The sequence below is a fragment of the Poeciliopsis prolifica genome, unplaced genomic scaffold (genome assembly GCF_027474105.1).
Source record: "Poeciliopsis prolifica strain line A6 unplaced genomic scaffold, Auburn_PproV2 SCAFFOLD015, whole genome shotgun sequence".
NCBI lineage: Eukaryota > Metazoa > Chordata > Actinopteri > Cyprinodontiformes > Poeciliidae > Poeciliopsis > Poeciliopsis prolifica.
Genome location: NW_026562390.1, coordinates 6,223,522 through 6,237,589, shown reverse-complemented (window position 1 = coordinate 6,237,589; position 14,068 = coordinate 6,223,522). Strand labels below are relative to the sequence as shown.

Here is a 14,068-nt window from a genome sequence, read left to right as displayed (position 1 = left end):
GTCTTGCATGGCAGCTCCTTTACTGAGTTCACTCAGTAAAGAATCAAACATTTTGAGAAAAGAGAAACGTCTTTTTCACTCGGTGTTTTTCAGCTCTCCACCACACACTATCTTCACCTTTTTGTGGGAAATCTTGTCAGTGTTCCTGAATAGTTTTTTATCTTTTGCACCATGTGACACAGACTGAAGTGAGACTAACTTAGACTTACCTCATTTGGGTTTTGGCAAGTATCAGCAATTTGAGAACAATTTTCTCCTTGAGTTCACATCAATTTAATGTAGGTCTAAACAGTTGATTATGTTTTGGATTAATTGATTTATAAATGGATAGAAAAAGGTGCTTCACAGGAGATTCTTAGTATTCTTTTGTTATTTTTATAGAGTTTTTTGTATCTGTAGTGCAAAATGTAGACACAACAATACATATATATTTTGAGTTTATCACTGTTTTTCCAGCAAATGACAGTTTGAGTCTGATTACCACAGTTTCAAATCATCATGTAACAATTAATCAATGACAAAATCAATTGATAATTATTTGATTATTTTAAGGATCAATTCGTCTTGATTAATTGGATTAATCATCTCAGCTCTGATGATGGAAAGTTCAAAGTTTTTTAATACATGCTGTTGCAGTTTCTACTCATAAACTTCTCATATTTCAATTTACCATCTTGAGATAAGCGCAAACTTGAAAGCAACATATGTTGTAAACACATCAAACACTGTCTCATAGTTAGGTATTACGAGCTTTATCCCAGCCCTCTAGATCTGAATAAACTTTATGCTGAGGTAAAATGTCGTACTGTAAACATATCTTGCACAGCCTTTCCCTCCAGTCTGTATACACTTTCACCTTCCAGTGTTTTCTCCAGTTAAAATATTCCTCATATCGCTTCCTGTCTTCTGCAAGTCTTTGAAGATACTTTCCCAGTTCTTGTACTGATGAAAACTCATCAACATGGATAAAAGAATGTTCTGGAGCCACAGCTTTGTAGTCACCTATTGGGGGTCCAAGTACAACGGGTACAGCCCCTCCTTTGTAAGCATTGTGCCACAGCTTCTCAGTCACATAATCTTTTGCCAGAGTGTTCTCAAAAGCCAAGTAAAAGTAGCAGCGAGAGATTGTTGGTAAGAGATCTTCAGAGGAGAGCGGCATTTTATTCCAACGTCCATAAACCTTCACAGGAACCGTGGCATTGAGCTCTTTGTAGACTTGGGTTCTTCTGTGGTGGGTCCTGTAGTTGCTGACCACCCAGCAGACCAAAGACGTCTTGTTTATATGGCTGTCCTCCACCAGGTTATTTTCAGTCTCCAAAGGTAACATTTCACCAAAGGGTATGGTCACATCAGCGTCTCTCCTGTAGGAAATGGTCATGTTGAAGATATTTGCAAACTTCTTCAAGTTTCCGTTGTGAGCAGGAGACTCCAGTGACATCCAGGCCCATCTCTGGCCTTGTGGACGTGGGAGTTCAGTTGGAAGCTGCTGGCTTCCTTGTATCAGTTCTCTGTTGTGGAACACAACAATATGAGCCGAGGGGAAATAGGAGCTCTGATCCACCAGTGTACAGTTTGGTATTTTGTAAAGATCCCAGCACACATTTCCCTTTAGACTGTGTGTGCGTCCAAATGGCCACTTCCACAGCATGATGGTCACATTTGCAGTGTTTTTCCAGTAATTGTAGTTGTCTACTTCCCGCCATCCTTTGTGAAGACACAGCAATAAGCCACTGAAAATGCAGAAGACAAATCCTCTCTTCATGGAGCACCATTTCATCTTTTTTGGGTAAAGTTTCCCCTGTTGATAAAAAAAAAAAAAGAAACTGGTTATGATAGGTTAGACAGTGTTCTGATTTACTTGAGATTTGCTCTTGCAAATTGAAATATTGTTAATCTCCACCTATTTCTATTGATCTCATGTTCTTTTGATGTAAATATAATTCAATAAGAGCTGGACTGGAGACATGTACGCCTCCAGTCCACCTTCCTTTAAACGTGTGCAAGATGTGTTTAAAGGACACATGGGGGGCCCCCCCACACTTCCTCTGCTATTTCAGTACTGAACGACAGCCACCATTCTCCCTGCAACTCTGATATGGAGTAAGCTGGAGGCCTAAGTAAGTAAGTCTGTCTAAAGTGTATTCAAATTGGAAATTTCCTAGCGAAGAGTCTTGCTCTCAATCTGACAGAACAACTTTAGGATGAATTAAAGACTATAAGCCAGACCAGATTCGTATACTTAGTTTCAGAATGTCTTGTCAGGTTGTGAAAACCAGCAATGTGCAAACCCAAGCATTAAAGGTGTCATTGATTTTGACAGCCCAACTCCATTATGACTTCCTGCTTTATGTGCTGGTCGGGTTGGTACAACAGGATGCCGATTCATGAGATTCTTTTACTGTACTTGGTTGCAAGTTCACAGCTCCACCTATCACTTAGTTAATAGTATATGTGTTACATCTAAATGCAGATTATATCTCTATGTTTCAGTGACATACAATTTGAACTAAGAGTCTTTGTGGTTGGACTGAACTGCAGAGAAATGTGTGCATGTCAAGGTGTTTACTTTTCAGAGCTGCAAGCTGCCATATATGGAGCTGGGCACACACAGTAAGCACTGTATCTAGGTTCAGTGTACACAAGAGACGGTTAAATATAATGATGCCAAATATAGAAAATTGTTTGTGTGCCGTGTTCACACCAATGAAGAGGCAGAGTGACAGTAGCTCTGAGAGGAGTGGATAAGGGAGGGAAGGGGGGACTCTCAATGGCTCCAGATTCATCTGTAAATGTGGCTTGTTTAATAAATATGTTTATTTACCTCCGACTGTCAAACCGAGTCTTCACTGCACAGGCATAATTTAAACAATGCAACCCCAAGTCAATCCTCTTCAGACATTTAACTTAAACTGAAACAGTTTTATTGAACTAACTGCAACTCTAAGAGCTCCCCCATTTGGTATTTGTCCTCAAAAGTTAACATTATACATTTTCAGAGTCTTCTAAAATGGGAATATATTTTCATGTTTTTACCAATACATGGCCTGTCACTCAATTATGGTTGAACTTATTTGAATGCAGTGAAATACACTCAGATTTCTTTATTCTCTTGACGTATAAACTTACATTTATTAGCTTGCAGATTTAAATTGCTTCCTTTAAACCAGCTAAATATTTTTCTCGGTTCTGGTTCTGGTTCTTTTCGAAAGCTGAGACTATTGGAGAAACCGCACATTTATTTTAATTTTAGTTATAAATGGAATATTAAGGGCCTCTCTGGAGACACAATCTTGTCTCTGTTGAAGACAATAGTAGATGATATTTGGTACATTAATATTTTAACTGTATGATCTTTGCTTCAGTTCTGTTTGTCTTTTCGAATGGCAATTTGAAAACACCCCTTCCAGTTGAATACAGTAAGATTTACTGTACATATTTTCTTAGGATTAGACAACACACTAAAAGAAGCACTGTCATCTTCATAGGTGGCCATCTTTACCAAGACAACAACCGGACTTAGCAGATTTTCTATCACAGGATGAAATAAATGTTTTTTTTTTCCAACCCCAAATATATTCATTTTATTCCCAACATTACTGTTTTTGTAATCCATGCATTTTGTCAGATCATCCAACAAACCAATGACAAACTATGTACATCATTCAATTCTGCCCCAACATCCATCCCAAATGTAATGTATTTGAACATTTTAAGCAAAAGCATAAAATGTCACAGAAGATTGCTGCTGTATTTCCTTTTTTCTACAAAAGATGCAATGTGTTCTTTCCTTAGCATGAACTGTAAAACTAACTCAGAACAGGATGTGGTGAAAGTTTTACTTTCTCAAGGCTAAAAGCTCATAATCTAACATTTCACATGTACAGTTTATAAACATGTCACAGACAAGATTAGTTTAATGTGTAAACTTATGCTACTCGTCCCATGTTGTCAAAGAAATTGAAATAAGAAAAAAAGATAAATATGAGGAAGCAATAAACACCATTAGACATCGTGCACTGACCAAAATAACACACGAGAGAGAGTACTTCACAAGCTTCAACCACTAACCTGATAAGAAGCGGACCTGAGTAATCATCAGCCGACACCAAACCCAGTTCTTGGTTGCTGTTGGTTGTGAAACACCACAGAGTTTCAGCTGCATAAATACCCCCACCCTTTTAAGGAAACTGACGAGCAGTGATCTCTTCTTTGCATCACTTCTGCCACCACAATACGTCTACATTTTAATCGAGCTTTTCTTTGTAATGACAGCGATTTCTGTTCAGCTGTTTTCTCCTCATTGTTGTCAACAACAGCCGTCTTTCTTGTGAGAGCAGAAGTCTTCTGTAGTAATGGAGAAAGAGGAAGTGTAAAATGTGATTTACAGAAGAGACCTCATTTACACATGGGGCGTTTGAATGACTCTTACACAGATCTTTCCTTCCCTTTATCAATTGTCTTTGCCATTGTATTTTGAGAACTTCAAGTCGAGTCCAGTGGAATTTTCCCCAAGTGGACTTTGCTGTTATTTGGAAATTTAAAATAATTACTGGTGCAGTCTTTCAAGAGAGATCTCTGTCGATTTCTATTAAAAAGAAACTTTCAGAAGCTCAGCAGGCAGCAGCTTTTATTGTCTTACACTTATCTTTATAATAAATTTCACAGGGTAACAACATGGCCACATGAGCAGACATGTGTATATAGATACATATTGTGCTGCTCCTAAGTTCAAATAGACTTACGGTGGACATGAATGTTGTTGATAGAACTATTGTATATTCATATTGATACATCCATTATTTGTACCCACTTATTCTTCCAGAGACTTAGGGATGGAGTTCGGGGGTGGATCAAGGAGGTCACAAAAAACTTAGAACACTGGCTAAGCCACTAATATGCAGCCTGACCTTACTTGCCTTGGTTATGGCCAGTGTTTCTAATTCAGCATTTGAAAAGACTAGACCAAAATAGCTGCCATTTGGATTTGGTTTAATGCAGTTTAAAACAGTTCAAGATCAACCGTATCAGCCACAAATCCACGTCAACAAGAATTATTATAACAGGTGAAGTACTTGACGAGCTGAATCTGACTAAAAAAGGCAATACTATTTGAAAAACCCAAAAATGAACTTGAGCAAAAATATATTTAGAGGTTTTTATTTATTCTGCGGAATAGATTAGCCGGAAATAGGCGTGTGTGAGAAAAGGAGCAGGAGTTAAATTTACGTTCGTGTACAAGGAAACAGGCACTGCCAACTGAAACAGGATGTAACCACAAACTTGAACAAAGAAGCATAACATAAAAACCCTAAACAACTGACTAAGAGTAAGTAACAAAAATACAAACATGAACCTAAATTGAACTAAAAAATATATGTCATACAAAAAGCAGTATGAGGGCTCATAATAGCAATCTGCAGAATATTCAGATTGTTGGAGCTTTACAGATCATTTAAGATATGTTAAATATCCTTAACCCATCAAAACTTCTGTTAAGTAATACTTAAACCTTCCCAATAAAAAACAAAATGTAAAAAGGTTATTCAGTTAATGTCTGGGGAAGTCAGAGCCATGTGTATAATTTTTTTTATGCTGCTGTAGATACACAACTGCTTCTAGCTTCAAAAACTGCACAATCATGATCATGTTGACAAGGTAACTTCGTCTTTGTGTCTAATGGTATTTGCCGAAGCATAATTTATATAAATAACCACTGACTGGATAAAACTAAGAGGTCAGCAATGAGGAAAAATATTGGACTCAATAAGACTTTCTGTATTTGTGCAACCTGCTCAATATTTGAAATACCTTCACATTCACCAGGCCAAATATGATTATCTGAAACTTTGCCATGCTTTGTCGTTGCTTTAATATGAAAAAGCCTCTAGATGGAGACATTTTTCTCCAGAGTTTTTCTGCATGAAAATGTGAAATGACGTATTCTGAGTGGGGAAGTCGTGCATCTGCTGGTGAAACCAAAGGTTTTCTGTCAGGATGGTATGTAATATAAAGTTAAAACAAATTAACATATTTATTTGTGCCTTTTTTAACATCTCTATTTTTTTCAATTATTACCACAAATAACTTACAGAAAAAAATATGTAAACATGACTACCAACCAGGACACTTTCAGAAATGTGCACACAGCATGGTAAGTTTTTTCTTCTTCTGTTTTTTTTTTAAACCTGTCTAACTTTGACCTGCATGCCTGTTCCAGCTAGACTTCCTGTGTCTCATTTCTTTTCTGTAGCTTAATGCTGTTTTTGACCTATTGCCTACATTTCTCAGCATTTGTTACTTTTTTGCCTTTTTTTAATGACTTATTACGCTATAAGTTTTATTTTTTTTTAAATTTATTTTTACCTTCATTGTTTATTGAGGGGTTCCGCACACAGCAGGAGCATCTAGAAATATTCTTCCAATAGTAGACCCAAAAGTGACAAGTGAATTCTCCAACACTGGATATTAGAAAAACATGTGTAGGTCACAAGACATATTACTATACCAAATGGAATATCTCCTCCAACCCAATCTGTGACTGCCGAAAGTGAAATGATTGTTGCTTTAACAAAGTATTAGTCAAGCAGACTACATACAAGTGTATCCAGATATTTGCAACTTATGAATAATTTTCACCCATAACATGTTTCTGTGCTTTGTGTTTGAATTGTATTGAATATATATCTCAACAGGATTGGAAAAAGATTTTGAATAGTTTATTAAGTCTGTTTTCAATACATCACAAAAAATGACATTTTGAAGTGATATGAATTCACATGTGAGAGCCACTTAAACCGTTTATTTCTTTGCATAAATTATTATAACTTTTCAGTAGTTCAATTTTTTATAAGCCTTTCTGACTGACTTAGCACATTTTGTTTCATTATTGCCATGTGTTTTTTGGTTCCTTTAAAATGTGACTGGACTGAAAGAGTGAGTTACATATTGAGTATTGCACCATCTGCTGTTGTAAGAACCAAAACTCTTCCTCTGATACTTTTGCAACCACAGCAAACATGTAGATATTTATGTCCCTATAGCCTTGTCTTGTTCTTAGCTGCGTTTTAAGCTTATCTGTTTTTGTTACAGCAGTGATAACATTTTAAGGAAATAAATTTCTCCTCACTCTTTATTTGATTGATTTTTTTACACCCATTTTATTGTGTGTAAACTCATATTAAGGATATGGAAACCTTCATTAACTGTTCTGTTATGTCAATAACTCTGTTGTATTAATTGCATAGCATAATTAAATTCAGATTAATATTTTCAAAGTTTGTTGTGTAATTTTTTGTTTTATTTATTCCAGTATTATTTGGAATGAATATCTGAATGTCTGAATGTTGCTAAACTATTTACATCCTGAAAGAAAAAACTTCTGATTTCTGACAACTTTCTAGTCAAGTGTAGTCAAAGTTTAATTATGTAGCACACTTACAATAATCTCAGCTGACCAAAGTGCTTCACAATAATGAAGTTTGCTAAAAATATCATGACATGAACAAATAGAAATTATACTCAAAACTCTTTTAGTTGTTTGTTTCAAAATGTTTTTGCCTGCTGGTAAAAAATAAATAAAAATGAAAACATTTCTAATGTAGATGGTGAATCAGAATGTGTTTATGTCTTAATGAAAAACTTCAGTGTGTTAAGGTTTTAGTTGTGAATCCCATAAAGAAAGCAAAAATGAAAGAAATTACCTAGCTATTTGAAATTGTTTCAGTGAAAGTATTTTCAATGCATGAGGCAAGGCAAGAATAGGTTTTCTGTGAAGCACATTTCAGCAACAAGGCAATTCAAAATGCTTTACATCACATGTGTCAAACTCAGTGATTACTTAATTTTTGTTTTTATTTATCTAAGGAAAGTCAGGGCACACCCACTCAGTCTATGCATCTACTCATCCTTCAAATTGTCAAGGTGTGTGTGTTGGAGGACAGACCAAAACTGAGACAGGAGCTGGAAGTGTTAATCATTGTGAAAATATTTTAATGACATAAAAAAGAAACAACTAACAAAAATCAAAAGAAGCGAGCAAGCAGAGTGATGCGAGGAGAACATAGGAAAGTGACGGGAGAAGATGAGAGGATCCGGCAAGGAGTGACTAAGAATGAGAAGCTTAAATACTAGGGAGGTTGAATCCTGAACAAAAGACTTGGGCTGATGAGCTATGTGACTGCAGGTATGAATGGAAAAAACAGGAGGGAGACAAGGGCAGTCTGAAAACCAGACTGAATGACATCAAAACAGTTGGACATACTTATGTAACTATTTCAGTGTTGAAATAATGATGTATGGTATACATCATTATTTCAACACTGAAATAGTATACATTGTATACTGAACAAATAGGCCCTTTGAGATTAACATGTTTTCAAAAACATAGAGGTTGTGGTTGATTTCTCCCCTCAGAGACATTTTGGGCTTCCTCATTAAGAATGAAAAGCAGGAAGTGTTTTGCTGTGTTTCATTCAAGGACAACACCTTTCTGAAAGATCTGAAACAAAAACACACATTTTATTTTACAGAAACCTGCAGAGTTCGTTCCTTCAACGTGTGAATTCCTCAGCTAAAAGTCACAGATGAATGACAACTGCGCACGAACACACCCTCTTCACTAGTGACACATACCTGTGACGTAGACAGGACGAACCACCCTCTTCACTAGTGACACATACCTGTGAAGCTTAAAGTATACCGACTGTGAGTTTCCTGGTTTTGGATCTTCTTAGCTTGCATCCTTGTTTTTCTTTGTGTAGCTTTACTTTTTTTTTTTTTTTTTCGCCTCCTGACAAGAGATGCTTCCTCAGGTAAATGCTTAAAACATGACACCACATTTTTAGCCAGCTTCCAAGGACCAAAGCTGAAAGATGGTATTTGGGCTAAAGACAGGATAAAAAAAAGTCAACAAGGAAGAATGAAGAAACAGAGCCACAAAAAACAGGAAAGAGATACAGAAGGAGAGAGAAAAAGAAAGGTGGAGACATGCAAAAGCACAGCTTCAGGGTTGGTGCTTTTATCCAAAACATAAAAGAAAAGTGTTGTTGTGAAGGAGTCATTCACAATGCCTTGCAAATGTGTTCATATCTTTTGTTTTTCCCCATTTTGTCACACTGTAACCACAAACTACTTTTTTTTTTGCAACAGTGCGATTGTCTATAAATCTTAACTAATTTTTTAAACCTTTAAGGCATACACCTTTGTGAGCTGAGCTGTAGAATCAAGTATGTTAGCTGCACCCTTGAAAAACTGGTCAAATTTTCTTCACTACTGACCAAACCCAAAAGAAACCAGAAATAAAAGAAAAGAAAGAAAGTTGTTTTGCTCATAACAGATCAAAAGGTAACCATTAAGCTAAAATGGGAAACACTATGTGTGGCCAGGAAATGAAAACAAACATCACCTTGAAACATAGTGGTGGCAGCATCAAGCTTTGGTGGTGCCTCTGTTCAATAGAAGCAGGAAACTAATGGGAAGAATAACAATTAGCAGCTAAAGTATACGGTTTTTCTAAAAAGTGAAAAAAATTATTTTTAAAATTATGTTTTCTTCCTCTTTCCTCCTCTTCGTAACTATTTACATATTATTTTGGAGTATCACAAAAGTATCTCTGGCGTTTTAACTTGGTTGTAACTCAGCTACATTTGAAAAAGCTCATCAGGAATGAAGCGACTTTGGAAGCTACTTTAGTGTCCAGGCACATTTTGGCCTCCAAATCTGTATCACTATTACATCTGGACCCCTCAAACTACCAAAAGGAGTTCTACATTTCAAGTTCATTAACATGCAGTGGTACCATGACACTTGAAGCAGATCTTTTAGGTCTTCTGATTGGCAGTCATGTTGGGACTAAAGACACTTAAAAAGTCAGAAACCAATGTTTTAAGACAATATGGAAACAACACTGATTTGTTTCCAGATTGTGTGCTGCAAGGCAGCTTCAACAGATCCAGATATGCTGGTCCAACTGGTAAAACCAGAGGGCGGCGTAGTCTGACTTAAAGTTTTAGGGGTGTGGTTAGATGAGAAAGAAAATAATAACAATAACAGCAACAGGTGCAGTGAACACTGGAAAGAGGAGGTGAAGAGTCGACACATAATACCGGTAAAGTGAGTTTAAAGTAATGTTTTTGTACTTTTCACAGGCTGTGTAGGAACAACTTACCTGAATTCACCTTACTACCAGTTTTTCAAGAACCGTGAAAGTACATGAGAGCGCATGTGTCAGCCGAAGGATTGCCACATCTTTACAATCAGTTTTGCCTTATCTTTGCGTGAACAGAAACAAGCCATTGTGAAAAAGCAGTAGTGGACTCTATCAGACAAAAAGAAAGAAAAATGGCTGAGACTCCAAAGATTGAGCTCTTCGTGAAGGTAAGATCAAGAAACTTATATTATCCTACTGCTTTTACTCACACACAAGGTCGAAATATTGTAACTTAGTCTGCTGAAGACTGTTGGCATGAAAGATTTTTTTTTCCTTTTAGAAACTGCAAACTTTTTGTCAACTTAACAAGCCAATAGGTCTTATGCCAAGTCAATCATTTTTAGTCAAGGAAGCTGACTTTGTCATTGAAGGCAAGATCTCAAAGAGATTTTTTACCCATTTCGAGGAAGTTAGTTAATTGATTGGATTCAGATATGTCGCTGTAGCTACAGCTGAGATAACAAGTTTAACGCAAGCAACTAATTGTTTAATGTAGGGTATCAGAAGCCCTAATTCTCCATAGCTGTCTCAGTCTGTCAGAGGAGATCAGTGTTGATGATTTATTGCAATTTATTCAGACAATTTACAGATCTGGCTTTGGTATCCATGTTGCAGAATGCTAAAATATATCAGTCATCCTGTCATTTTAGGGCACACCCTTCACATCTCCATGAGATCTAGTTATGGTTTTCTGTCTGTGTGCAGGCCAGCGATGATGCTGAAAGTGTTGGAAACTGCCCTTTCTGTCAGAGGCTCTTCATGATCCTTTGGCTGAAGGGGATCAATTTCACCCTGACCACTGTTGACATGAGGAGGTAAGGTCAGCTATGCTCATTTTTTGCTTGGGGTGTGCTGGAGTCGCCACCTGACTGACATCACACAAAATTATTTCTCAGGGATGTCACTGAAAACACTACATACATAATACATAATACATAATCTCTCTTTGTGGTGCATTTTAAAAAAATATTTCTTTCTTTTTTTTTTTTAAGATTTGTCATGGCACCATTACTTGAGGTATTTAGATAGGAAATAGGCAGAGAGACATGAATAAAATAAATGTCCCATGGTTCAGAATTGAACCCCAGATGGCTGCATTAAGGTCAAGTAGCCCCAGAGAAATATTTCTGAGGATGATGACTGAGAGAAAGCTGCCTTAAAACCCAATAAACTACAAATGTTTCCAGGGAGTCAAAAGCCTAACATTGATTTGATATTGTTAATAGAAGGGAAAATATATTGTAAAATAGCCAGAGACTAAATATTAATCTGCTAATCCTATTTAGGTGTAAGATAGCATAAGCAAGAAGCAAAGCAAGCTGCTACAAAGGATGGAAAAGTAGCAAAAATTGGCAGTCCTCACAAGCTTTTTTCTTAAAAACATGTATGAACTTTGCAAACTTGGAACAATTTAGGCCAAAATTGTAAAACTTCAGTCCTCAAGGGCATGATCCCAAAGCTTGTGGGTGTGTCTCTTTGCTGAAACACATTTTGATCTAATCCTTAGGTCATAAGATATATTCTGTGTAGAATTTGACTGTTTGATCAAGAAGCAATTTAGCCATTTTATTAAGGTGGATTGGTTCTGGGGTCCTGGCCCTCACATGACTTCAGTTTGACACTTCTGATTGAGACACTTTGCACAACTACCCAACTGTGCGAAAATAAAGTTATGTTCAGCAGAGTAAGCCAATAGATTACCTTTGCCATACTGAAATTCTGACTTCTTGACTAGAACGCTATTATCTATGGTCTGATGTCCAACACAGCTTAGAGTTCTGGTAACTGAAAGGCAACATCGGTTATTCATTGCATTTACTCCATTGTGAGTAAATGCAAATATTATTTTTCCATTTACTCCATTGTGAGTAAATGCTCCATTGTGAGTAATTACTCCATTGTGAGTAATTACTCCATTGTGAGTAAATGCAATGGTGGTCATGTATCATTTGATTTTTGACTTTTCAGTTTTTATGTCATAAAATGCAAGTTTTGTTCAGGTAATTTTCTTAAGTAAATTTAGGTATATTCCAGTTTTTAGCTGTATTGCTAATTCTTTTCTGGTTCTTGTCCCTTGGCAGGGCACCTGATGTGCTAAAAGATTTGGCTCCTGGATCTCAGCCTCCTTTCCTCCTCTACAACGATGAAGTCAAAACAGACACTAACAAGATTGAGGAGTTCCTGGAGGAGAAACTTGCCCCACCGACGTAAGTAGAGTGATCTATAATTGATATTTTTTTATGATAATATTAAGTAACTATCAAACCTCGCAACCATACTTTGTAAAAATTACAGCTACCCAAAACTCAGCTGCCGCTACAAAGAGTCCAACACCTCTGGACAGGACATCTTCAGAAAATTTTCAGCGTACATTAAAAATCCCAATCCTGGGCTAAATAGCAGTAAGAAAAATTCCCAGATGTTCTAACTTACATTCTCAAACAAATGGCCTCCTGGTTGCAAAGTTTCAGAAAAATTTTACGAAGGTCTGTTTCTTGTCTTCCAGTGCTTGAGAAACAGTTTCTGTCAACGCTGCTTAAGATGAGCATGTACCTTGAAACTCCACTCCCTCACGAACTGGATCAGAACCCAAATATCTCAGAGTCTACACGCCTCTACCTCGATGGTGACTCCTTCACCTTGGCAGACTGCAACTTGCTTCCCAAACTCAACATCATAAAGGTGAAAAGAACTCACATTGTTTGTAAAAAAAAAAGAAAAAAAGTATCACCACAGTAACTCTTTTCTCATGGTTCTCCCATTAGGTGGTGTGTAAGGAGTACCGTAACTTTGACATCCCCAGGGAGCTGAAAGGACTGACACGTTACCTGGATAACGCCTACAAACAAGAACAGTTTCGCTACACCTGCCCAAATGACTCAGAGATCCTCATTGCCTACAAATCTGTGGCCAAGTACCTGACCAAATAGAACAAGGGGGAATGACAAACTACTAGGGTTGTTTTGTTTTTAGTATTTATCTGCTTTAGTTGAAACTCTCGTTTATCCTTTGTGCTGACAGGTTTATCTGTATGTAAATAACTTGCTAAGTTGTACGTGTGCTTGAATAGGATCTCTCTTGTAACTGGTACCAGCATGATTCTGTAAAATGGCCTCCATTGTCAGTAACGAAGAAGCAAAACTGTTTCATAACAATGCATTTTCACATCAAAAAGATATCTGCAATACAAGGTTTACATGTGCATATTTAACAGGTTACTGCAAATATAAAAGATTTTGTACATTTTGAAAGTGCTGTGCTATTTGGTCTTCTTCAGTCTTAATAAGGTGCAGGATTGCTTTATGCATCTTTAAATGTACATGCCAAAGCCTGATGGTTGACAGGAATATTGTTGCTGTGTTTCATAAATCAGTATTTTACATTCAATTAAAAACTCACAAAAAAAAAAAAAATGAGTCAGTTCTGTATTTCAGTGTAGTCTGTAAGCTATGTTTACTTATGACATAATCTGTAATTGAATGAAGTGTGGTAACATAAAAAATACTGTATTTTTGGCTGCATTTTATAAAGAAATCATGGTGTTGATAGATTCATTTGTTGAATGTTGTGTGGCCCCCCCAAAAATCTAAGAATACTTTTTTGGAATATATTAAATGACTGTCAAGTTAATGTTTGATCTCCAAATTCATAAAAATGATGCAAATGTATGCATGTCTATTGTTTGCATTACCAGTTCAATGTTCCATAGCATTCAAGCTTACTTTGATTATTACATGACATATTGGAATATAACTTTACCATAAATGATCATGTCATGCAACTGATAGCAAAATGATGTTTCTAAAATCCAATGGAGAATCTTTACCAAGACTTGAATTGATGTTCACAGTCACTTCTTGT

General features: G+C 36.5%; 2 protein-coding genes across 3 annotated transcripts; one reads left to right on the top strand and one right to left on the bottom strand.

Moving 5' to 3' along the window:
* Positions 1 to 561: 561 nt before the first annotated feature.
* On the bottom strand, positions 562 to 4,310 carry LOC129366533 (fucosyltransferase 7 (alpha (1,3) fucosyltransferase)). Its single transcript, XM_055040450.1, has 2 exons — positions 4,069 to 4,310; positions 562 to 1,798 (listed from the first exon to the last, which is right to left on the bottom strand). Exon 2 carries the CDS (start codon positions 1,775 to 1,777, stop codon positions 737 to 739), a length of 1,041 nt encoding a protein of 346 aa, XP_054896425.1. The 5' UTR covers positions 1,778 to 1,798; positions 4,069 to 4,310; the 3' UTR covers positions 562 to 736.
* A 5,734-nt stretch (positions 4,311 to 10,044) lies between these two features.
* clic3 (chloride intracellular channel 3) lies at positions 10,045 to 13,620 on the top strand. Of its 2 annotated transcripts, none has more exons than XM_055040761.1 (7): positions 10,045 to 10,105; positions 10,283 to 10,374; positions 10,913 to 11,022; positions 12,289 to 12,414; positions 12,503 to 12,609; positions 12,714 to 12,889; positions 12,973 to 13,620. In XM_055040761.1, exons 2-7 carry the CDS (start codon positions 10,339 to 10,341, stop codon positions 13,135 to 13,137), a joined length of 720 nt encoding a protein of 239 aa, XP_054896736.1. In that variant the 5' UTR covers positions 10,045 to 10,105; positions 10,283 to 10,338; the 3' UTR covers positions 13,138 to 13,620. The 2 variants fall into 2 exon arrangements, with proteins under 2 accessions (XP_054896736.1, XP_054896737.1); XM_055040762.1 differs by having other exon boundaries at positions 10,071 to 10,110.
* Positions 13,621 to 14,068: the final 448 nt, after the last annotated feature.

Coding starts and splice junctions, on each gene's coding strand:
- clic3 (XM_055040761.1), top strand. CDS start 10,339: ATGGCTGAGACTCCAAAGATTGAGCTCTTCGTGAAG. Junction 11,023..12,288: donor ACCACTGTTGACATGAGGAG/GTAAGGTCAGCT, acceptor GTCCCTTGGCAG/GGCACCTGATGTGCTAAAAG. Junction 12,415..12,502: donor GAGAAACTTGCCCCACCGAC/GTAAGTAGAGTG, acceptor TAAAAATTACAG/CTACCCAAAACTCAGCTGCC.
- LOC129366533 (XM_055040450.1), bottom strand. CDS start 1,777: ATGAAATGGTGCTCCATGAAGAGAGGATTTGTCTTCTGCATTTTCAGT.